This window comes from Neomonachus schauinslandi, chromosome 3, assembly GCF_002201575.2.
Source record: "Neomonachus schauinslandi chromosome 3, ASM220157v2, whole genome shotgun sequence".
Classification (NCBI taxonomy): domain Eukaryota; kingdom Metazoa; phylum Chordata; class Mammalia; order Carnivora; family Phocidae; genus Neomonachus; species Neomonachus schauinslandi.
In genome coordinates, this window is record NC_058405.1 from 160,042,922 (window position 1) to 160,067,798 (window position 24,877).

At 42.6% G+C, this 24,877-nt stretch overlaps 1 protein-coding gene across 2 annotated transcripts in view; it reads left to right on the forward strand.

The window, feature by feature from the left end:
* Positions 1–2,924: 2,924 nt before the first annotated feature.
* Positions 2,925–24,877, forward strand: part of KIAA2012 (KIAA2012 ortholog) — a 101,664-nt gene continuing 79,711 nt past the window's right edge. For both annotated transcript variants that reach the window (XM_021703191.1, XM_044913379.1), the window contains exons 1-4: positions 2,925–3,008; positions 4,194–4,478; positions 20,119–20,278; positions 22,341–22,496. In XM_021703191.1, coding sequence (XP_021558866.1) covers positions 2,925–3,008; positions 4,194–4,478; positions 20,119–20,278; positions 22,341–22,496 — 685 coding nt within the window. The remainder of the gene's footprint in view (positions 3,009–4,193; positions 4,479–20,118; positions 20,279–22,340; positions 22,497–24,877) is intronic.

A 24,877-nucleotide genomic window follows, 5' to 3' on the forward strand; every position in this document is an offset into this window, starting at 1 on the left:
CACGTCGTTGCAAATGGCAAGATTTCGATTTTTGATGGCTGCGTAATATTCCATTGTATATATATACCACATCTTCTTTATCCATTCATCTGTTGATGGACATCTCGGCTCTTTCCATAGTTTGGCTATTGTGGACATCGCTGCTATAAACATTGGGGTGCAGGTGCCCCTTCGGATCACATACATTTGTATCTTTGTGGTAAATACACAGCAGTGCAATTGCTGGGTCATAGGGTCTGCTGGGAGCTTCTTGAGGACAGGGGCCATGTATAGTCATATATATTAATATATGTTATATTATATAATTAATTAATAATATATAATTAATATGTATCTCTCTCAGTAAAGTTTTGTTGAGTGTCCTTTTTGCACATCAAAGGAGCAGAGTGGGAAAGACAGGGAGCAACTGTAGCTTAAGAGCCCCGTAAACTATTTGAAACCCACATCTTGTAGGATTTTGTCTCACCTGCTGTGAGGAGCTCACCCCACAATAATGCTGACCAATTGGCCTTCAGATTATAAAGTGATAAATTCAGTTTTTTTGTTTTCTTCTCTTTTTTTAAGACTTAACTGTGGTAAAATATGTATAACATGAAATTTATCATTTCAGTCATTTTTAAATGTACCATTCATTAACACTAAATATATTCATGTTGTTGTACAATTATCACCACCACCCATCTCCAAATTTTTTCATCTTCCCAAACTGAAGATTAAACATTAAACACTAACTTTCCATTCCCTCCTCCCACTTACCCTGGCAAACACCATCCTACCTTTTGTCTCTATGAATTTGACTACTTTGAGTACCTCATATAATTGGAATCGTGTAATCTTTTCCCTTTTGTGACTGGTTTATTTCACTTAGCATAATGTCTTCAAGTTTCTTCCATATTGTAGCCTGAGACCGAATTTCTTCCCTTTTCAAGGCTGAATAATAGTCCATTGTATGTATTTGTGACATTTTGTTCATTCATCTGTCAGTGGATGCTTGACTTGTTTCCATATTTTGGCTATTGTGAGTGATACTGCTATAAACATGGGGTATTTAAAGATCTATTTGAGGGCGCCTGGGTGGCTCAGTTGGTTAAGCGACTGCCTTCGGCTCAGGTCACGATCCTGGAGTCCCGGGATCAAGTCCCGCATCGGGCTCCCTGCTCGGCAGAGAGTCTGCTTCTCCCTCTGACCCTCCCCCCTCTCATGTGCTCTCTCTCATTCTGTCTCAAATAAATAAATAAAATCTTTAAAAAAAAAAAAAAAAAGATCTATTTGAATCCTTGCTTTCATTTCTTTTGGATTATATACCCAGAAGTGGAATTGCTGGATCATACGGTATTCATTTTTTGAGGAAATGCCACACCGTTTTCCACAGTGGCTGCACTGTTTCACATTCCCAGCAATGGTGCACAAGGGTCCTAATTTCTTCGTGTCCTCACTAACACTTGGTGTTTTGTTTTGTTTTGTTTTTTAGCAATAGCCATTCTAATGAGTATTGAAATGGCACCCACTGTGGTTTTGACTAAATTCAGTTTTGAACCTCTGCATTCAATGCCTTAATTTTCCATGATAAACCAAATCTAATTATATAGCATGACCTGTATTTCTTCCTCCTGAGACTTGAACCTGCCTTCTGGGAAAGTCACCACCACGGAGGGAGATCTGAAAGGTAACTGGGCCTGTAGCCTGTTGTACTTCTTCCGGAAAGTCTGCAGGGGGCACTCTCACAAGGTTGCCATGGAGGTTCAGCTGACGATGACAGGGCAGGTTGGTTTTCTAGGGCAAAGCAGGGTTCTAGATCACCCAAAAGGGTCCTTTGGTTTCCTGACTCTCTTTCCCCCCGTCCTGCCCTCATAGTGTCAGCATCAAGGAGAACCAAGCAGCCCAGGCTATAGCCATGTTTCTCAAAGTGGGTGTTAATGGTATGTGGAGTGGGAAAATTCTGCATCATGCAGGACAGTCCTGCACACTGCAGACCATTTAGCATCCCAGGACCCTGCTTGCTAAATGCCAGTAGAGGTCCCCAGTCATTGTGACAACCAAAATGTCACCCCCCCCACATCTTCCAAGTACCCCCCCTCTGGAAATTGGGAGTTGCCCAAGTGAGATATGCAAAGGAACCTGGAGATTCCCAGTATCTGCGCTCACCCATGCAAAGCAGCAGCTACCATAAAAGGCCTCATGTCCAGTTGAGGAGATGCTGGAGCTTGGCCAAGGAAAACGTCACAGGTTGCTTTAGGTGACCTAGACAACTCCTCTGAGTCTGCTAATGGTTAGTTGACAGTGAAAGGCTAGCATATCAAGAGAAAGGGGAAGACACTTTCTAAAAGCAAGATGAGTACTATAACAGAAAAAATACCCCAATATCACCCCCTGCTCCTGAGATCAGGACTTGAAATCTGAGCCTGGTCCCTTGAACGTCCATTTGACCTTCCCTCCCCCCCCCCACCATGTGTGAACACTGCCCTCAGCAGTCTCTGCCTTGCCTAGGCTGGTGTAAGAGACTTCACTTCCCTGTGCTGCCATAGCAACCAGGAAACAACCTTCCGCTCACAATGAGAAGGATGGTGCAGTGGCCCAGATCTGTAGATGCACACGGCCCCGTAACAGAGCAACAGGACCAAGGGACAACAAGGGCGCAGGCGAAGAAGAGAGAGAGGTTGCCCAGAGAGTAGACAATCCAGAGCTTGAGGAGTCTGGGTTTGCGGTTTATTTTTTCTCCCGACAAAGACACACACTGTCTAAACTGTGTGGCTGGTTGTTATTAAGAAGCTGCTGTACGAAGGAAAAATGTATTTAATAAAAGGCCCAGTGTTTGCGGTCTTCTTAGGCTCACTGCTGAACTCAGGAAATCTTGAGGTGTGACCAGTTTTCAGCCTTCAAAACCAAGATGAACTGCCCTTGAGAAGGGTGGTCAGAAGAGAAACATGTTCACGCTCTCTCTCCTGAGCCGGGGACATGGGAAGTTGGTCCAGAACAAACAGAAGCTAGAAGTCTATTTTGAACCAGAGGTGAGTCTTAGAGCTGAATATTTTGGGGGTGGGAGGAGAATGCTCTTAGAGCTGAATATTTTGGGAGAATATTTTGGGGCTGAGCCATGCTTGTCTTGGTTTGGTTTGTTAGTGAGGTTGGGGGGTGGGGGTCGCTGGTAGACGTTCCCTCCTCCTTGGTAAAACTCAAGAAAATAAGGAAGTTTGCTTGCACATTGATACTGCCCCTGGAACCCTCCTCCTTCCCCTCGCACACTGACTTACAGCCTCATTTGCTTTAAACTGAAGGAGATTCCAGACTGTTTAGAATTCAGATGGTTTGGTTCAAGACCAGAATTTCCACCTGGGATCTAGGCAAGTTGATGGCTCTTTGGTTTTTAGAAGTTTTGCTCTGTGGTTGAAACACTGTGTATGTTCATACCATTTCAATGGCTTCCTTGAACTTTCTGGAATTCAACCCAGAGGACTCATACTTAACATAGGCAAAAAATAAAAATAATTTTTTTTTAAATCTCATTTTAGAAGATTTTAAAGAGGTGGCAAAATTCCCTTGTACTGGAATTTTATTTCACTGAATACCCCCAGGAATAAGAAACCCAGTGGGGTTCTTTGAAAATGTTTGGATCACACAGAGATTTCCATTGTCATGGTAGCTTGTCGTGATATTTGACCTTTGCTATATTAAAAGACCTATAAAGTTTCAAAGGACCTCTGTGGCCAATGGCATTTACTTACTTAGAAGATATGCAACTACTTTATAGGGTCCGAAATAGCCAAATTAGGTAATGTTACATAGCATCTGGGATATGCACAGAAAGCCTTCCTGTGTACAGCTGAAGTGAGGGTTGGAATGAATGGTTTCCCCCTATTTAAACTGCCATCTAGTCCATAATTTCAAAGTTATTTGCTGCCCTTGATACTTACGACTACTTACTTGCATACCAGGACATTTTAACTAGCCTATTGAAGCCTCCAGGCATGAATGGCTCTGCTGAAAGTTGTATGGGGTAAAACCGAACCCTGTCTGAGGTTCTACTGATTCCGAGATGTGGAGAACAAAATCAGTTGCTCCGAAGAGTGCGTGTGTCCCGTGACAGCATGAAAACAATTCACAGAAAATCTGTCACTAAAAAACTGTCAAACACCTTGCACCAGGTCTGTTGCTATCAAGGGGCCATGGATTGAGGTGGTTTCTTTCCGTTGCAGGATTACTTGAACTGGAAGTCTCCAGAAGATTATGTCCTGGTCAGCAAACCGAAGGAGGAGGGCAGTGCCAACCCGCACACCTGGAGCCTCTTTCTCCCCAAAACATTCAGTACTAGGAAGGGGGCCCTGATCCTCTACTCAGAAGGTTTAGCCTTATCAGCATGGACACCGGAAGAGAGGAGACAAGGCCCCCACCGCCCCAAAGGCCACGGGAAGAGGCCGGGTCTTGAACTGCGCACACTTCAGGACCTCAAAAAAGCCATCCTGGCGTACGGAAGGAGAGAGGTAGGCAGAGCAGTCCTGGGTTTGGGGAAGGCGCTGGCCTGCGTGTCTGGAAATCCAGTTGCAGCTTTGGTTTGGCTACACCTTCTCAGACCCCAGGGAAAGTATGAAACCCTAGGACCTCTGTTGCCTCATCTCTCAGATGGGCTTGTACTCTGGGCCCTATGAGCCTCACACAGTGGTCGCGGGGCTTAAATGAGATACTGTATGTGAAAGGGCTCTGAAAGCATCAGGGGCAGAATTACCCTCATCTTGTATTTTCCTTTCTGTTAGAGTAACACAAAGTCCTTTTCAGCTTCAGACAGATCCAGGCCAGCAGACGTTTCATCAGAATCCTTGAAATCCTGTCTCATAGCCACAAGCATCATCCTCACACCTCTGATGTTTTTGGCTTTGTGGAAGGGAGAGGGAGAACATTTTAAATATTTACCTTGAGCCCTTCAGCATCTGCAGGAGAAGTTAATGAGTTTTTCCATTCTGAATTTAATCTTAAGGGAAAACCCCTGTGCTCATTTTTCTGATTCATACTTTCTAATGTCTTATGAGATGTCCACATGGCCCCTGATTGATGTAACTGCATGCCTCAGCCCTTTGGCTGAGGCCATGAGAGAGTCTGGAAAGATGTGTCACTTTATACAACTCTAGGTTATAGATGCTGGGTTACTCCCTAGTTTATTTTTTTTTAAGATTTTATTTATTTATTTGAGAGAGAGCAGAGAGTGGGGAGGGAGGGGTAGAGGGGCAGAGGGAGAGGCCGACTCCCTGCTTAGCAGGGAGCCTGATGTGGGGCTCGATCCCAGGACCCCGAGATCATGACCTGAGCCGAAGGCAGACGTTTAACCAACTGAGCCACCCAGGCACCCCGACTGCTCCCGAGTTTACTGCTGGCTTCTCATTTCCCACAGGCTAAAGTCATTAGCTTCTTATGCCAGGCCCTTCAGGCTGACTTTCTTTTCTAAAGCTAGCAGCATCTGCCAGTCGTAATTACCACCACCTTAACTATGAACCCCTCAAGACCCCACCCATGTGAATAGCTCAGTGTTCCCCACACATTCTGTGCCCTTTTCTGACTATGATTTGCATCTTCTTCTATGCTCCTGCTTACACTTCAAAGCTCCTGCTGACCCTTCAAAATACGACTCAGATGTCATTTCCTCAGTGAAGCTTTCTCCCATTTCTCTAGGCAAAGATATCCCATTGCTCTCTCCTCTGTGAACATTCCCATAGCATCATGCATTGCAATGTATCTCTTTATCCATCTGTTACCATCTCCTTGAGGGCAGGGACCATGTCTAGATCATTTCCAGAAAACAGTGACTAACCACAAATGTTGGTGGAATGAATAAATCGATCCTGTAGGGCATTTTCAGTGTTTCTTACATCATCTCCCAATATCATTGTTGGGCAACTTATCACCTACCCCACCCTAGACAGAGTTTCCAAAGGGAAAGATTCCTGTCCCCTTTCCCTTCTTTCAAAATACAGAGAAGCTTTTTTTTTTTTTTAAGATTTTATTTATTTGAGAGAGAGAGAGCAGCAGAGGGAGAGGGAGAAGCAGGCTCCCCGCTGAGCATGGAGCCGGATGGGGGCTCGATCCCAGGACCCTGGGATCATGACCTGAGCCGAAGGCAGACGCTTAACTGACTGAGCCACCCAGGCATCCCCCAAATACAGAGAAGCTTAATGATGTGACCAAATGCCCATTGTCCTTTGTCTTAAAATCATAAATTTTGGGGTGAAAGGAAACCAATTATTGTGGAAATCTTACTATTATTTTATAGCCCTTATTTTATTTAATCTTCACAGTGACCCAATGACATATGGTTTTTCTTCCCCCCTTTCATAAATGAGAAAACTGAGGCTCAGAGGAGTTAAGTGACCTGGCCAATGTCTCAGAGCTAGTAAGTGACAGAGCCAGAATTCCAGCCCGGAATTGCCTGCCTCTCTAGGGCAGCATGCTTTGTACTTTGCCCTATTGTCTGTGAACTTGGAAGGGCCCCCAGATGTCATTGTGCCAGGCCTTGGCCTATTTGTCCTCAAATCCATTCCTCACCTTTACTTTACTCTGCTCTGCACAAAAGTGAGGTTGACCACAGGCTATATATAATTCCACAAACATCTGTGTCTACTAGCTTCTAATTGAATTTGCTAGTGGAAGACACTGGAAGGAGACAGGAAAGAGAGGAGAGAAAAAGGCCAAGGTATTTCTCCCCTTCCATTCCATCTGTAGGTGTTGAGAAACACCTGCATCACCTCTGTGGTCCAGCTCCCGACAGACAGGCCCAGTGTGGCTCCTCACCAGGTTCCTCCAGCTGAGCCCACCTGCTCCTCCCTCCGTCCTTGAGCCCAAAAAGCCCATGCTGGCTTTTTGATTACTAATCTCAGCGTTGCCTCGCCGTCTTCCTGGCTTCTGAGCTCTCTAATCACCTGTGCAACCAATGCCCTGATTTAAATTTTTGCTGTGTTTAAGTACTTAGAGTGGTTTCTGTTTTCCTAATTAAACACTGCTATGTAGGCTAACTTCCTGTCAAGAGTAAGAATCCCTTCCACAGCTTTCAGACACTTGACTATTTCAGGCAGCAGGGATATTTTTACTTTATATAGTGGAAGAGTCTATTTGGGGATGGCTACCTCTTGGGTTAGACTTGAGCTCACTGAAAAGAGGGTAAGTTCCTGTCCTCCCCTGGTACCCACCTACCAGATTTATAATGCACACCTGTAACAAAACAGAATATGTCATCTACCCCCGAGTGGATAGAAGGGAAATTGTGTGAAGAAATCAGAAATGAAAGAAAAGAATAGTTACAGGCAGAAATTTACGATTGGAGGACGTTGTAGGTTGAAATAGGAGGAGCAATTTGAAGGGATTTGGGATTAAAGAAAAGGAACAGCTCAGAAGAGGAGAGCTGTATAAATTACAGACCACCATCTGATTATGAAAACTACAGACTGGCAAGAAGCTTTTTACATCATAATATCCGGTGCTGAGAAGGCTGTGGGGAAATGAGCTGTCTCATACATTAGGAGCACACATTCACATGACTTTTCGGGAGGGCATTTTGGCAAAAGCCTATAAAGAGCTAATACTCTGATTCGGCATTCTACTTTTAGGAATTTGCCTTAGGAAATAATCAGAGATGTGCCCAATAATTTACACCCAAGAATGTTTACTACAGGTTATTTATTACTATACAAAACATTGAAAATAATAAATGTCCAACAATGAAACACTGATTAAATAAATTATAGTACAGTCATATAATGGGTTTGGAGTCAGGCAATACAGTCATGTATTAGTCATGAATAACGTGAGAAAATATCCACAGTATATTCTTAGGACAGATTACAATGTAATATTCATCTAATAAAAATACTGAAGTTCATTAACATTTTTTTAGTATTTACTATGTTCCTGCTACCTTTTTAAGTACTCTCTGTGTATAACTCATGTATGCTTCCTATCAGTCCTGACGGTGTACTGTTATTAACCCATTTTAGAGGTGAGGAAATTGAAGCACAGAGAGCTTGAGTCATTCACTCAAGATTATACAGCCATGTAGGGGCGCCTGGGTGGCTCAGTTGGTTAAGCGACTGCCTTCGGCTCAGGTCATGATCCTGGAGTCCCAGGATCGAGTCCCGCATCGGGCTCCCTGCTCGGCAGGGAGTCTGCTTCTCCCTCTGACCCTCCTCCCTCTCATGCTCTCTGTCTCTCATTCTCTCTCTCTCAAATAAATAAATAAAAGATCTTTAAAAAAAAAAAAGATTATACAGCCATGTAGATGATCACCCCAGAATTCGAGACTAGGCAGTACAGAAAACATCACCCCTCTAATGCGATCCCAATTTTCAAAAATTAGTTATACAAGCAGAAGGATGCACATCAACATTTAACCATGGGTGGTGGAATTAAAAGTCATATTTTTATTTATACATACCTTTTTACCAAACATTACTTTTTTTAAGTCATGGAATTTTAAAAATAAAATAAAAATCTATGGGGAATCTCTTATCTTTATATGGATTCCCTGTATATATGTAATTCAATTAGATTTCCTCCTGTTAAAAATAAACATTTTTAGGGCGCCTGGGTGGCTCAGTTGGTTAAGCGACTGCCTTCGGCTCAGGTCATGATCCCGGAGTCCTGGGATCGAGTCCCACATCGGGCTCCCGGCTCGGCGGGGAGCCTGCTTCTCCCTCTGACCCTATCCCCTCTCATGCTGTTTCTCTCGCTCTCTCTCTTTCTCAAATAAATAAAATCTTTAAAAAAATAAAATAAAATAAACATTTTTAAAAGTAAAAATCTATTGAAAAATAAAAATCTATTCCTTTGAAGGAAGTAAACAGTGGCAGAGAGAGTGTGGTTGAACCTAAGGAGCCAGGTGAGGTCCCAGGAAGGGAAATGAAATAGAAACAGTGCTGTAAATTAGGCCTACCAATAACCACATCATCTATGTCTCAGGGTCAGTATTTCGCTGTCCAAATAGTACATAGTTCAAGAGTTAAAAACACCACACTCAAAGTAAAAGAACCAAATTGGGCAGGAGGGAATGGGAGATAGTTAACAGACAGTAGTGCTACTTACAGAAGGATCTCTACTGGCTAAACTGTGAATCAGGAAACCAGCAAAATTCCAGCTCATTCAGACCTGTGATACTAGAGGCCATCACAGGGAGGTGCAATTAAATTTTTCAACCATCTCACATTATTTCCACTTCCATACGTGGATATAATGACATGCATGTGGCAGTATGTCTGGGTTTTATAGCTCAACATATACTTACCCTTTAACTTTCTTGATGGCCCAACTCCCAACGAGCAAAGATAAGTGTTAAGAGATTAGATGGCAGAGTTCTCACAATTGTAGATACACACAATATGTTGCTTTTTTTTTTTTTAAAGGAGAAAATATTGTTAAAACATTCCCAAAGCGGTAACCATTTTTCCTGAGGGCTTTAATTCATTCGGCTTCCCATTATTTAGACATCAAATAGCTATAAAACCTAAATAACCATAATTTGGGATAGTATCTAAATGATAGTCATAATGATTCTCTTGAAACATGGCAGAATCTTCAAGTACTTCTCAAATCATCAGAAATATGCAATAATTCTCACATTGTTTTAGTATTTCCTATTCTTTTTTAAAAATATATTTTAGGGGGCTCCTGGGTGGCTCAGTCGTTAAGCATCTGCCTTCGGCTCAGGTCATGATCCCTGGGTCCCGGGATCGAGCCCCGCATCGGACTTCCTGCTCAGAGCGGGAAGCCTGCTTCTCCCTCTCCCACTCCCCCTGCTTGTGTTCTCTCTCTCGCTGTCTCTCTCTCTCTCTCTGTCAAATAAATAAATAAAATCTTTAAAAATATATATATATATATATATTTTAGTTTTATTTGGTTACAAAGAGTGTGGGGGTTTTTGAGTTTTGTTCTGCTTTTTTTTTTAAGTGATCTCTACGCCCAGCATGGGGCTTGAACTCATAACCAGGAGATCAAGAGTTGCATGCTCTACGGATTGAGTCAGCCAGGTGCCCTAGTATTTTTTTATTTTTTTTAAGTCATTTATTTATTTATGTGTTCCCTGGAGGGGAGGGAGGAGCAGAGGGAAAGGGAGAGGAGAAGAAGACTCCTTGCTAAACATGGAGTCCGATGCAGGGCTCGATCCCACAACCTTGAGATCATGACCTGAGTCAAAACCAAGAGTCGGCCACTTAACCAAATAAACCGCCCAGGTGCCCCTCTTTTTCTTATATTTTTAGAATTTTGTAAATCTGGTGATATTTTTAAGTGTCCAACAATGGAACATTGCTTAAATAGTATATTAAAAATAATTTGGGGGCACCTGGGTGGCTCATTTGGTTAAGCATCTACCTTCGGCTCAGATCATGATCCCAGGTGCTGGGATCGAGTTCCGCACCGGGCTCCCTGCTCAGCCGGCAGTCTGCTTCTCCCTCTGACCCTCCCCACACTTGTGCTCGCTCTCTCTCTCTCTCGCAAAAATAAATAAATAAAATCTTTTTAAAAATAAATAAATAAAAAATAATAATTTGTTTCAAAAATTCAATTCACAAAGCATCCCATTTCCCTGTCCCATTGAGGGATAAATAGGATTTAGATTACCATAGCTGATTTCAACCAAGGTTGTATTGCTCCTGACATCTCCCTTATAAATGTGGCTGCATTTAAGGGTAATATCAACCTTGTTCCACTGAATATATCCCTACACATTCTACACTGCCTAATACTCAAGACTCAAGGTTCTTAACTCTTTATTTAGTGTTTTCAGCCAAAGTCCAAACCATGAATTTACCTTCAGGCTACTATTTTATCAAGTAATATTGTGAGAAATATGCTTTTTGAATAAAGTTTATTTTCCTGTCCTGAACATAATGATTCATCATACAAAATAGAAAAATACAGAAAAGTAGGCAGAATAATAAATTATTTTTTGAGCTAAAGATCAGGAGGAAGAAGTTCCCTTTGCAACAACCTGCTACTTTTGTGATGGTGTTCCTAAGAAGTGCTCAGTGCTGATGGCTATCAACAAAGCGTCAAGTAGGCACCAAAGCAGTGAAAGGTTAACAGAGTGACTTGACTGTACTCTTTCTGCCAACTGTCCTCCATTTGAGCAGCTCCTGAGCAGTTGTACTTAGAGCCTTTAATAAAGCTAGAAGTAGGAAAGATCAAGAGTGAATCATGGTTCAACCGTGACAATGAGGTCAAAGGTATTGTCAATAATAGCTAGCACTTATTGAGTGCTTAGTGTATGCCTGGCATTTTATCTATATAACCTCACTCAATTTGCACAAGTTTATGAGCTGGGTGTTAGCTTTACCCCCCATTTTGTAGGAGGAAACACTGGGGCTTGAAGTTAATTAACTTGCCCAAAGTTACACATCTAAGGGGTGGAGCTGGGATTAGAAGCCAGACAACTGATTCCAAAGCCCCACTCCTAATGCCTACAGGGACTGATTTTGAAGATTCCACACACTCCAGAGAAAAGAAGCATCCCTCTTGCTTTAACGGCATTTTTTGAAAAGGGACCTGGGTCTTCCAAAACATCCCTTAAAACCATTTATAATTCTAGGAAAGCAAATCAGATTTTCATCAAAATCTATCTGAGTTATAGGTAATATGTTCATAGTTAGCCATATATAAGATCCATTAGACTTCTGTTTTTCTAGGCTTTATGTATTTCATCCATTGGTTCCCTTGTATAACCAACAGATAGAATATTTATAATAATGGCTCACATTTATGTAACACTATTACATCCATCACTATTATAAGCATTTACACTTATTTCATTTAATCCTCACAACAACTTTAGAAGGTGTGTTGTAAAATTTATAACAACTTTAAAAATATATTAAAAATATATGCATATATAACATATAACAACTTTATAAGTGTGACATAAAATTTACCACTTAAATTAATTTTAAATATACAGTTCAATGGCAGTAAGTACATGCACATTGTTGTACAATGATTACCACCATCCATCTCCAGAACTCTTTTCTTAAGTTTTTATTTTATTTATTCTTTTTAAAAGATTTATTTATTTATTTGAGAGAGAGAGCACATGCGTGAGCTGGGGGAGGGGCAGAGGGAGAGGGAGAGAAAGAGCATCTCCAGCAGACTCCCCGCTGAGCGCAGAGCCAGACAGACACAGATGCGGAGCTCAATCTCATGACCCTGAGATCATGACCTGAGCCAAAAATCTAGAGTCATACATTTAACCGACTGAGCCCCCCAGGCACCCCCTTAAGATTTTATTTTTAAGTAATCTCTACACTCAACGTGGGGCTTGAACTTATAACCCTGAGAGAAGAGTCACATGTTCCACCAACTGCCTGTTTTACAAAAGTAAAACTCTGTACCCTTTAAACAATAACTTCCTATTTCCTCCTCCCCACCAGCTACTGGCAGCCATCATTCTACTTCTTGTCTCTATGAATTTGACTACTCTAAGTACCTCATCTGAGTGGAATCATATACTAGTTATCCTTTTAGTATTTTGTGACTGGCTTATTTCACTTAGCATAACATCTTCAAGGTTCATTCATGTTGTAGCATGTATCAGAATTTCTTTTTTTTTTTTAAAGCTGAATAATAGTCCTCTATGTATAGACCAAGTTTTGTTTATCCATCCATCAGTCAATAGACATTTAGATTGTGTCCATATTTTGGCTATTGTGAATAAGGTTGCTATACACATGGGTGTATAAATATCTATCTGTTCGGGCCACCTGGCCCGCTCAGTTGGGTGTAGAGATTACTTAAAAAATAAAATCTGAAAAAAAAATCTTAAAAAAAAAATCTATCTGTTCATATCCCTGCTTTCAGTTCTTTAGAGTACATACCCAGAAGTGGAATTGCTGGATCATATGGTAATTTTTTTTTTTCATTTTTTGAGGAACTGCCATATTGTTTTCCCTAGCAACAGCTGCATCATTTTACATTCCCACCAGCAATGCACAAGGGTCCCAATTTCTCCACATCCTCACCAACACTTGTTATCTTCTGTTGTTGTTGTTTTTTTTAGTAATAGCCATCTTAATGGGTGTGAAGTGATATTTCATCATGGTTTTGATTTTCATTTCCTTAATGATAAGTAAGCATTGAGCTTACTTTTCATGTCCTTATTGGCCATTTGTATTCCTTTTTTAGAGGTCTACAAGTCCTCTACCCAAGTCCTTTGTCCATTATTAAAATCAGGTTGTTTTGCTTTGTTTGTTTTTGAGTTGCGGGAATTCTTTATATATTCTAGATATTAATCCCTTATCAGATATATGATTTGCAAATAATTTCTCCCATTCTGTGAGTTGCCTTTTCAGTCTGTTGACATTGTTCTTTGATGCACAACTTTTAAATTTTTATGAAGTCCAACTTACCCATTTTTTCGTTTGTTGCCTGTTTTTTTGGTGTTATATATCCAATAAATTATTTCCAAATCCAATGTCATGAAGCTTTTCTCCTATATTTTCTTCTTAAAAGTTTTATAATTTTAGCTCTTATACTTAGGTCTTTGATCCATTTTGAGTTAGTTTTTGTGTATGGTGTAAGGTAATGGTCCAAGTTCATTTTTTTGCATGTAGGATATGTATTTTTTTCATCCTCATTTGACAGTTTCTTAACTGAGGCTCAGATGGGTCAAGTAATTTCCCCAAAGTCGGGCGCCTGGGTGGCTCAGTTGGTTAAGCGACTGCCTTCGGCTCAGGTCATGATCCTGGAGTCCCGGGATCGAGTCCCGCATCAGGCTCCCTGCTCGGCGGGGAGTCTACTTCTCCCTCTGACCCTCCTCCCTTTCATGCTCTCTGTCTCTCATTCTCTCTCTCTCAAATAAATAAATAAAATCTTTAAAAAAAAAAAATTTCCCCAAAGTCACACAGCTAGTAAATGATGGAGCCAGAATTCAGACCCAGGAAGACTGAGCTCTTACAAGAACTGAAGCTTAATTTTTGCTGTTTTCAATTCTAATTGTTGTACCTTTGCTTTTATGACATATGGCTGGTCAAATCTTTGATGCTAAATGGTTTGGTCAGGAATCAAGCCCTGTTACAACATTGTAACTATGGGAAAATTCAGACCATTTTCTGATTCTCTCTCTTCTTTTTTAAGATTCACTTATTATGGGGCGCCTGGGTGGCTCAGATGGTTAAGCATCTGCCTTCGGCTCGGGCCAGGGTCCTGGGATCGAGCCCCACATCGGGCTCCCTGCTTGGCGGGGAGCCTGCTTCTCCCTCTCCCTCTACTGTTCCCCCTGCTTGTGCTCTCTTGCTCTGTCAAATAAATAAATAAATAATCTTAAAAAAAAAAAAAGATTCACTTATTATTTGAGAGAGAGAAGAGAGCATGAGTGGGAGGGGCAGAGGAGAGGGAGAGAGAGTCTCAAGCAGACTCTGCCCTGAGCATGGACCCCAATGTGGGGCCAATCCCACAACCCTGAGACCATGAACTGAGCAGAAACCAGGAGTCGGATGCTTAACTGACCGCACCACCCAGGCACCCCAAGTCTCTTTATAATGGCTTGATATCCAGGAACATATAATCACCAAAGATATATGGGAGAGAGATAGTATCATTTGCACAGAATCACAGAAATTAAACCTGCAGAGAAAACGGCTGGCTGAGAGTGGTAGTGTTCACCCAAAGCTGATTAACGTCAGGCTAGGGGTGGAGAAGGCTTTCTAGGCACGGCTGCAAGTAGTGCACATCTGCCCATTCCCATTATACCCCCACTTCTACCCAGCGGCACTGCCCTGGTATCTCCCAGGCTGGCTCCAGTCAGACCTGCACAAGGGCAACAACAGCGGGTGGTCAACCTCTGTGTGAAGGTTTGGCTCCCGCAAGCCTGACTGAGAAACAGGAAGCACCGGCTGTGTTCCCCCTCAGAGAAGACTTCTGACTGAAGTGGACAGTTCAAGGGACAGGTGTTCAGCAGGGAAGGACAGACATTTTTGGGATTTTGATTCAACTGAGCTAACATCTTGAGTGGTTATTAACTAGAATAGTGTCTGACCTATGTCCGGTGCTCAACACATGGGATGAACACATTAGTTGCCAGGGTGTGACAGGGGGAGGCCATAACCTCTACCCAGTAGGGGTGTGCAAGGACCAGATTAGAGTGACTACGTCTCGGAGGAGGTAGAATTTGAGCTGAGTCTCGTGGTACAAAAAAGTGCAGAGAAAGCTTCCAGTCATAGGTAAGTGAAGGACTAGAGGGGAGAGCCGGCGGAAGGAAGTCAGGGCAATTGGACAGCTGGGACTCTTAGCCGGAAATGTACCTGGAGAAGTGGGTGGGGTCAAATTGTGCAGGGCTTTGTCTGACAGTCCTGGGATTTCTGGACTTCTCTCTTTACCCCTCTGTCGACTCCTGCACACAAAGGCTGGCCACCGTCTGTGTGAGATGGCAGCTGTCTGTCCGGGCTTTTCTTGCCCTCCTGGGGACTCTGGCACCCTGCCACCCCATACCGGCTGAGCAGGATCACAGCCTGCAGCGGCTCCTTCATTCTCTGGAAACCCTCACTGGCTAGCATTGGGGCTGGGTGGACGTGACAGCCAGTGCAGGGGTGGGGACTGGTACTGGGCGTCCCCTCGGCTCCTCTGCATATGGAGGCCCGGCGGGCACTGGGAACATGGCTGGCCAGAGAAAGTCCCTTATTAAAGGAAGCACTCTGGTGGAGTGTGGACAACAGGCTGCTCTGTGCACACTAATTACTCATTTCAGAAGAAACCAAAAGCTGGAGTTGATTGGCTAAGCCAAGGCAGGCATGAGAAGTTTGAAACCATCACAGCCAGCCTCCTGCTGTCACTTATTTCCCTATTCCAGAAACTCCCTTCCCGGCTCCCTTCTGTCTCCTTTGAGGTTTTATAGTAACTTCTGGGTGGTTAGAGGTCCAGGATAATGTTGGAGAAGGAATTGAGAGGAGGGTGGGTACAATAAAATAAATTAAATTTTTAACATGTTTTCCGTGTATTAATATAATCTAAACATATTATTGGATTTTTAATTTTATTTCAAAAAAGGGAGAAGAAAAAAAAAACTAACTGTAACCTTATGCCCAACACCCTATTACCACTGTTATTAGAATTTTAATATATTTTCTTCCAGTCTTTCCACCATGATTATATAGTTATAAAATATACTTTTATGAGATTGTGATTGTACTTTACATTCCCCCTTGTATCTTGCTTTTTTCTACTTAACATATTATTCTACACCTTGGAAATGAGTGAATAGATTTAACCCTGCCTGGTCTTCTTGGTAGCCCTAAGCAGGCCTTGGGCCTCTCTCAGTGCATCAGTTTATCCAATGAGATGGGAAATTTATCAACCAACTTCACAAGCATGATTTGAGAAACTACTAAAAAACCCCCAGAAAACTAGAAAAAACTTCAGAGAAACTGTGGCAGGCAGAATCATGACTCCCAAAGATGTCTATGTCCTAATCCCTGGAACATATGAATATATTAGATTAAATGGCAAGGAAAATAAAGGTTGCAGATAGAATTAAGGTTACTAATCAGATGGCCTTAAAATAAAGAGATTATCGGGGAACGTGGGTCACTCAGTTGGTTGAGCTTCCGACTCTTGGTTTCAATTCAGTTCATGATCTCGGGGTCGTGGGACTGAGGACCACCTCAGGCTCTGTGCTCAGCAGGAAGTCTGCTTCTCCTTCCCTCTCCCTCTGCCCCTCCCCCTGCTCACAAGCGAAAGCTCGCGCGCTCTCTCTCTCTCTCTCAAATAAACAAATAAATCTTAATTTTTTAAAAAAGAGATTATCCTGAATTATCTGGGCAGGTTAATGTAATTACAAGGATCCTTAAAAGTGCTAGAAGGAATTGAAAGGGAGAACCAGAGAGATAGCAGCATGAGGACTTAGCCCAATTTTGCTGGTTTTAAAGACAGAAGAAGGGGTCACATGCAAGGAATGCAGGCAGCCTGTCGGAACTGGAAAACACCAAATAAAACAGATTATCCCCTAGAGTGTCCAGAAAGAACACAGCCCTGTCAACACCTTGATGTTAGCCCAGTGAGATCCATTTTAAACTTCTGACTTCCAGAACTGTAATATCATAAATGTTTATTGTTTAAAGCCACTAAGTATATGGTAATTTGTCAAAGTAGCAGTAGGAAACTGGGGTGCCTGGGTGGCTCAGTTGGTTAAGCATCTGCCTTCGGGTCAGGTCATGATTCCAGGGTCCTGGGATCCAGCCCCGTGTCAGGCTCCCTGCCTCGCGGGAAGCCTGCTTCTCTCCCTCCCTCTGTGTGCTCTCTCTCTCTCTCTCTTTTGCTCTCACTCTCGCTCTCAAGTAAATAAATAATTTTTTTATTTTTTTAAAAGATTTTACTTATTTGACAGAGACACAGCAAGAGAGGGAACACAAGCAGGGAAAGAGGGAGAAACAGACTCCAGCTGAGCAGGGAGCCCGATACGGGGCTTGATCCCAGGACTTGAGCCAAAGGCAGACGCTTAACGACTGAGCCACCCAGGTGCCCCTAAAATCTTTTTTTTTTTTAAAGCAGCAATAAGAAACTAATACAGAGGCCAAGATCAGCTTTCAAACTATAGGCAAAAATGTACTCGATACCCCAAATTCCAGGACAAAGGATTTCCTAACTCTTCTCGGCAACTCCCTGCCCCATTTAGCAAGTTGCCCAGTAAAGCTCCAGAACCAAGCTGATACTTCAGAAATACCCACGAATGGGAAACAATAAGGGGCTCTTGTTCAGATCAAACAGTGCATCATGCCATCTGTGTAGGGACTACAACGTCTCAGAGGAGGCGTGGTCTTATTGCATTCAGAGAGAAGTCATTTGAAGCAAAGATTTACAGGGAGGAAATGAGGCTCCAATTCACCCAGAAAAGGCCTTGAATCTAATGCTTAATATTCCATGGTTTACCACAGTGCCTGGCACATAGAAGATGCTCAGGAAAGATTATTGCATGACCCCCAAATGAAAAAATGGAGTGAGAGAGAACTTGAATCACTTTGCTTCCTCTGCCCTCCCTATAATTCTTTCTTATCATCTGGAAAAATCCTCAAGATTTATGTGGGACTGAATTATTCAGGATCTTTTTGCACTTGAAGTATCTGCCATATAAAATGTCCAGACATCAAAGACCAGTTGATGCTCTGTTTGGATTCTAAACATTCATTTAATATACGAATTCCTAAAGAGTACAGCCAATTGAATAATTAGCCATGCTTTCTTTTCTCTGTTACTCAAATTATTTGTTAGTTATCAATCTGTCTTACTTGGCCTTTTTCCTCCAGTGCCTGGTATATTGTTTGATGCATTGTATGAGTAGATGAATGAATGAATGTCTATCCTGGCTCCTGTTTCTCTCTCCCCAGCAGAGGTATTCTTTTGTCCTATGGACTTTGGCTTCCCAGCCCTCTTTTTAGCTGAAGAAGGGTCTCTGGTGTTCTTGAATCCTCAGCTACAGTTGTAGGCTGTCCTGTGGCATTTTGATCTGAATACATCTGAATGGGAGCAAACCACAGATTTGCCCATTACAGCAAGAACCCAAAACCTAAGGCGTTTCTTTCCACATCAAGCAGGTTCTATATTTCCATCATATTTTTTTCTTTTTTCTTTACTTTTTAAAATTTAGCCATTCTTCTTTGGTAAATTTTGGCAGGATATGGCAACATAACTCAGGCCTGTGCCTTACTGACCTCATCTGACAGTGGTGATTCCCTGATGGGTGGGGAGAAATTGACCAGGAACTAGCAAGAGGGAACTTTCTGAGCTGTATTTCGTTTTGTGTGGTGGTTACAAAGGTGTGTACAATTGTCAGATTTTATTAAATTGAACATTTTAGCTCTGTGCATGTTATTATGTATAAATTCTGCCTCAATTTAAAAAAATTTATAAGAGAATGGGGTGCCTGGGTGGCTCAGTTGGTTCAGCGTCCAATTCTTGGTTTCAGCTCCGGTTATGATCTCAGGGTTGTGAAAATCAAGTCCTGTGTCGGGATCCACACTCAGGGCCAAGTCTGCTTGGGATTCTCTCTCTCCTTCTGCCCTTCCCCCCACTCATGCTCTCTCTCTCTCTCTCTCAAATAAATAAATAAATCTTTTAAAAAAAAATTCATAGGAGAAGGACTCTGAAATCACAATCTGTTCTTCAGTCAAGAATGTCATGATTTTTTTTATTAAGCTTTTATTTATTTATTTGACAGAGAGAGACACAGTGAGAGAGGGAACACAAGCAGGGGGAGTGGGAGAGGGAGAAGCAGGCCTCCCGCTGAGCAGGGAGCCCAATGTGGGACTTGATCCCAGGACCCTGGGATCATAACCTGAGCTGAAGGCAGACGCTTAACAACTGAGCCACCCAAGCGCCCCAAGAATGCCATCATTGATTGGTGATGTCCACCATTGACAAGGGGGAGGCGGATAGATGTCAACACAAGTCCTCATGTTTGCTATTCTTGTTCTTAACTGATCATCCTTAGAGAGTTCTGCATCACTTGAATAATTATAGTATTAACTTGCCCACATTAAAGGATTATAATGAGGTGAAAGTTCTTTGTAGAATATATATCCCCACCTAAGTGTAAGATGTTCTTATTCACATTTATTCCCCATGATGTCTTGCACAGTGGAACTAACTTTGGCAGGTAAGTTCCCAGAAAATTCTCCTGGGCTGAAATGAAATGCAGCAGAACCAGATATTTTCAAAATGCCAAGCTTCCCATTAACATGAACAGAGTTTGTCTGTCCCATTATTCATATTGCAAACATTGACCGCCGATACTGACTTGTTGAGCTGACTTTCCCATTACCCTACAGGACCACTTTTTCAGGTACTAAAAGGATTTCCACAGGCTAAACTAAGTAATGTGTTTTCTTTGAAGCTCTTATTCTTTTCTGATGCTTTGTCTCAAGACGGGGTCTGGAATTTCTCATTTCTCCTTCTCCTTCCAACAGCAAATCTGCAGGGGCCTTTCAGAACTTTGCTCTGTGGGCTCTTGGTTTACGTCTGTTGGCTCAGGCATCTGTTTCAGGTGCCTTTAGGCAACTTCCAGGAGTCTCCCAGATTACTGGTGAGGATTATGCTAACTAGCGTGTATCACTGGGAGGCTCAGGACCCAGCAGCTCAGGACTCTGCTGCTTCTGACTGGTGTCCCCACAGACGGAGCAGGACAGAGCGTGGCAACCGCACCTCCACTTCCGAAGCCAACCAGAGAGCCAGGGCCAACGGCAGATGCAGCCTGGGTATTCAGCCAAGAGATACCTCCGAGGCCTCTTGCGGACATGGCCCCCTGACACCACGGCCAGGCTCCAGTGTGCAGGTCAGTGGGGCAATGGGAGGACATGCACACTGAGATGCCCTGCCTTGAATTCCGATGTGAGAGTGTGTTTTCCATCAAGTCCTGAAACCCTAGGATTTCAGGTACAATTTTGTGGTCAGGCAAAGGTGCTCAAGCTTGGGAGCTGAGAGCCTCTAGCATACATTTTGCCCTTTGTCCTCCCCCCACATTTGCAGAGGATCATACAGCCTGAAGTCTTGCCTTCTCTCTAGCTCCTCTCAGGACCTTCACACTCCACATCCCAAGCAGAACTTTCTTCCCAACCTTCCCCACCAAGGGACGTCAGATCCTCCAGATCAATCCCTCTCTTTTACAAGATAAGGAAGGGGGGAGGGAGTGGCAAAGTAATTTGTCCGAAGTCATTCAGCCAGAAGCAGAGCTGGGACCAGAAGGCAAATCCTCCCCACACCTGCAGCTCCACATTCACCCCACCACTCCCTAGTTGCCCTTCTGAGGTGATCTCAGATCCTCCAGGAAGTGGGAATGTTAGGCCTCCTCCTCTTAAGGATGGCAGCTCGCCAGCACCATCCGCTGAGGAGATGGATGCCCTTCTGCTGAACAGAAACCCCAAACGGACTCTGTAAAGGCTTAAAAATGAAAACAGGAAACTGTTGGAGATTCAAGTTACCAGATTTAGCGCATACACACAGAGACCCACACAGACATACACAGACACACAGACACAAAGAGTTAAACTTGCAATATTTGGTACATACTTTCGCTAAAAAAATATTCATTGTTTATCTGAAATTCAATTTTAACTGGACATCCCATATTTTATTTGGCAAACCTGTTCGGGATGAGAGGAGTGAGAAGTAGGATTTGCCAGTGCCCATTGGGTGTTTGCCATTTCTTCAGCACAAACAGACAGGACCAAAGGGAGACTGACTTGCTTCTTGCTTTATAGGTTTATCTTGGGAAAGGAGAGAAAACAGCTCTCTCCCCAGTAAGTGATGACTTGAAGGAAAATGAGATGCGGGTTTATCCATTTATTGGTTTTACCTTCATGGCAGGCCCAGGATTACAGGCAGTTCCATTTATTTAACACTTGTGAGAAAGAGCCTCTTAACCAAAGATACGTTTATCACTGGGTGGGGCAGAGGGCACAGCAGACCACTGTCCCATAGCCTAGGCCCAACACCTTCAAGGACAAGAGCCCCACTTAACATCAAAAAATGTCTCAGACCCCTCTATGGAAGTCATATGCCTACAATGCGTAGTTTAAGGAAAGATTCATGTGTATGTGCATTCTTGGGCCCCTTGCCATAATTTATCACCAAAGCACCTCTTGATGGTGAGACCCTCAAGCTGGAAGAACAATAGCAATACTGTGGTATGAGATCATTGGCCCAATGGCCTCTGCCAGAGAGCTCACATCTCAGAGCTCACTACCTTTGTGAGGTTAGTGTATATTCTCTGGTCCCATCTTGCCACCCCTGTGATAACTCCTTCAGACCCTTCAGGCCCACATTTTCTACAAATGCTTCCCTGACAACTCCAGCCAATATTGAGCTCCCTATTTTCTGACCTTATATCACATTGACATTTGGGGTCACACAGTTGAGCACAGGAGAGCTTTGTCTTTCCAACTGCCTATTAGTGCCTCTAAAAACAGCCCATGTTAGCCATGGTAAGCCCCCAATAAATACTTATAGAATGACTGAATTGAGAATCCTGGGGCCTACAGAACCAAGTAGGAGACATCCAGGAGAAACCTTTGGATTCTCCTCTTGAAGCAGGAGGAGCCTTTCACCCAAGCCCAAAGAAGCAACCATGCTTCTTCCACCAGGGAGACCCAGTTCTTGGAAATGGTGAAGTGAAAGAAGCACATGTGTGGCACACGACCAGAAGCACCCAAGACATTGAACAGAGAACCTTCTATGGGTTCTTTCTGATTTTTAATCCCTCCCATCTTGTAATTGTCTTCTTTAATGGGCGATGTCCAAAGCCAAGACTAGTGTAAGTGAGGGACCTTGTAGTCATCTCCAAGACCTCTGGACTGGTGACCATGATTTCTACCAATAACTCCTGACCTCCTCTTCAGGGTACATCAAGGATTCTGTGCTGCTCCGGGACGGTCAACTTAATGTACCAAAGAATCTCAGGTCACAACAGGATCTTTCAGGTGTACCCCCAAAATACCATCTCCTGCCTGTCTTCCCTCCATTTTGGATTCGACAAGGAAAATCTTTTGAACAAGGTACATGTTGATTTTATGACCAGATCTCAAATGTTTGGATTTTTAACCCTTTAAAATGGAGTTGCCCAAAATAAAGCCTAGGGATTCTGGGTTTCTTTGCCTTTAGAGTCTAGACCGGAACTATCCAACCATACTTTCTGCAATGATGGATTATTCTATAATATATGCTGTCCAAGTAGTAGCCATTAGCCACATGCGGCTATTGAGCACTTGAAATGTCGGAAGTGCGACTGTGAAACTGAGTTTTTGATTTTTACTTACTTATAAGTAATTTACAGGTAAACAGCCACATGCGGCTATTGGCTACTGTATTAAACAGTACAGGTCTAGACTCTAGATTTTAGATGATTTCTTAGGCCTGTTCTACTCTAACATTCTTTAATTCTATGGTTTTGTGGCAATATCATAAGAAAAAAATACAGGCGTTGGAGGAACGCCTGTTCTCTCTCTTACTAGATGTAAGATCTTGAGCAAGTCACTTAACCTCTTTGAGCTTCTGTTTGCTCATCTCTGTAATGAACATAATAAGACCTGCCTTATTACTGTACAGAAGATTATTGTGAATTGTCTGTAAGCTGTTCAGTACTATGGGGATTTACTTATCAAAGTTACTCTTGGGAACTTGAAGCAATAAAAGAGCCAGAAATTGCCTTTACTAAGGGAGATTGGAAAAGATGACTGGGTAGCACTAATGGACAAAGAATAAGACATTGGCTAGTGCCAGGGTTCTTGAGAAAAGGGAAGGAAAGAACAAGAGCTTAACATAAAGTTAATTTTTCTGAAATGAAAAAGGAATTTTCCAGAAATAATGATAGTGCCTAACCAATTCTTGTCCTTGGGGAAGGATCTGTCAGGATAAGTAGAATATCTGATCTATCCAATGAATGGAGAAGAATGTGGCAGGTTCTCATTAAACATTCCTACCATATACCTCCCTTAAGTCTTGACTCTGGAACCAGGGAATTTTGATCTTAACCTGATCCATATATAGTTCATATACAGGAAATATGCTGATCAGGCAACTGTATTTCTCTTTGTAAATTAATACCCTGGCTTATAGGGTCTCTATACACTTTGCTAATGTGGATCAACATCCCTGAAACCAGTTGATTCTGGGACACTAAAGAGATCAAGTTTCTTGGCCATCCATGTCCTGGGAATGGGTGAATTTGCCCAGGGAACGCTCCAGTGTTGGGACCTTCTGTCCTTCACCAGGTGGCACTCCATTTTGACATTGCCTTATGCCCTCTCTCTTCAAAAATCTTACTGCCTCCAGTTAATATCCTTAGATTTCGATGCCTTAGGGTCTGTAAATACTAGACAGGGGATTGCAGTACTTTCGTTTTGGGAGTAGATCAAGACTGCACACCAAAGGGATCAAGTGATTTCCTTAATTAATGCCATATGCCAAGGAGCTGTAACAATCAGGAAGTAAACAGAGAGGCCATATAGAATTGTAATTAAACATGTGGCCATTAGCACCAGATCCCAAGCCATGTGACCTCTCTGGGCTTCTGCTTCCTCATTTATAAAATGGAGATGACCACGCCCACCTTTGCTTCACAGGGTTGGATGTTGGAGTTAAATGGGATAATGCAGTATCTGGCACATAGTAAGTGTGCAGTAAATGCTAGCATAGACAGCCCTACCTTGTGTATTTAAGCATAATCACTAACTAATTGCAATGCCCCATTGCTCATGATCACAAGGATCAAAAATCAATTTGCAAAGAAATAAAAACAGCTCAGAGGCGTAACTTGAACCCTGACTGATGGTTTCATTGGTTTTAATTTCATCTCCCCTTGGCCTCCCTCTTTTTTCCAGATACTTTATTCGGAAAAGTAGGGAAAGTCCCATCTGCAAATATAACATTTCCCCAACAATGTGATGTTGGTCATGTCACTTATGATTCCTGCATCCTTAGTTTGCTAATCTGTAAAATGGAAGTAATGGTATCTGCATTCCACCTTCTCTGGGTTGATGTGAAAAAAAAAAAAATCACAGAAGAGGACAGAGGTAAAAAAAAAAGCTCTCTAAGACCTCTAAATTGCTACTCTAATTCACATTATTTGGGTAATTTGAATCCATATTTTGAGACAGAGAGACCAAGTTTTATGGTCTCCTTTCAACAACTGAACCTTTCAATACCTTGCTTGCATACCTGTCTCTATTAAGCATAAGCAAATGAGCCAGAGATGATGTTTACTAAGAAAAATCTTGGTTTCCCTTGCATAGATTGAGTCATATACTCAATATCACCTGGGATACAGCCAAAGGGAAGAATGCTTCTCTATATCCCCTACCCACAGAGCCCCCTGCCCCAACTCAGACAGTCTACCTTATAACACTCTCCACTGACTGAGTGGCCACTTGGCCAGAGT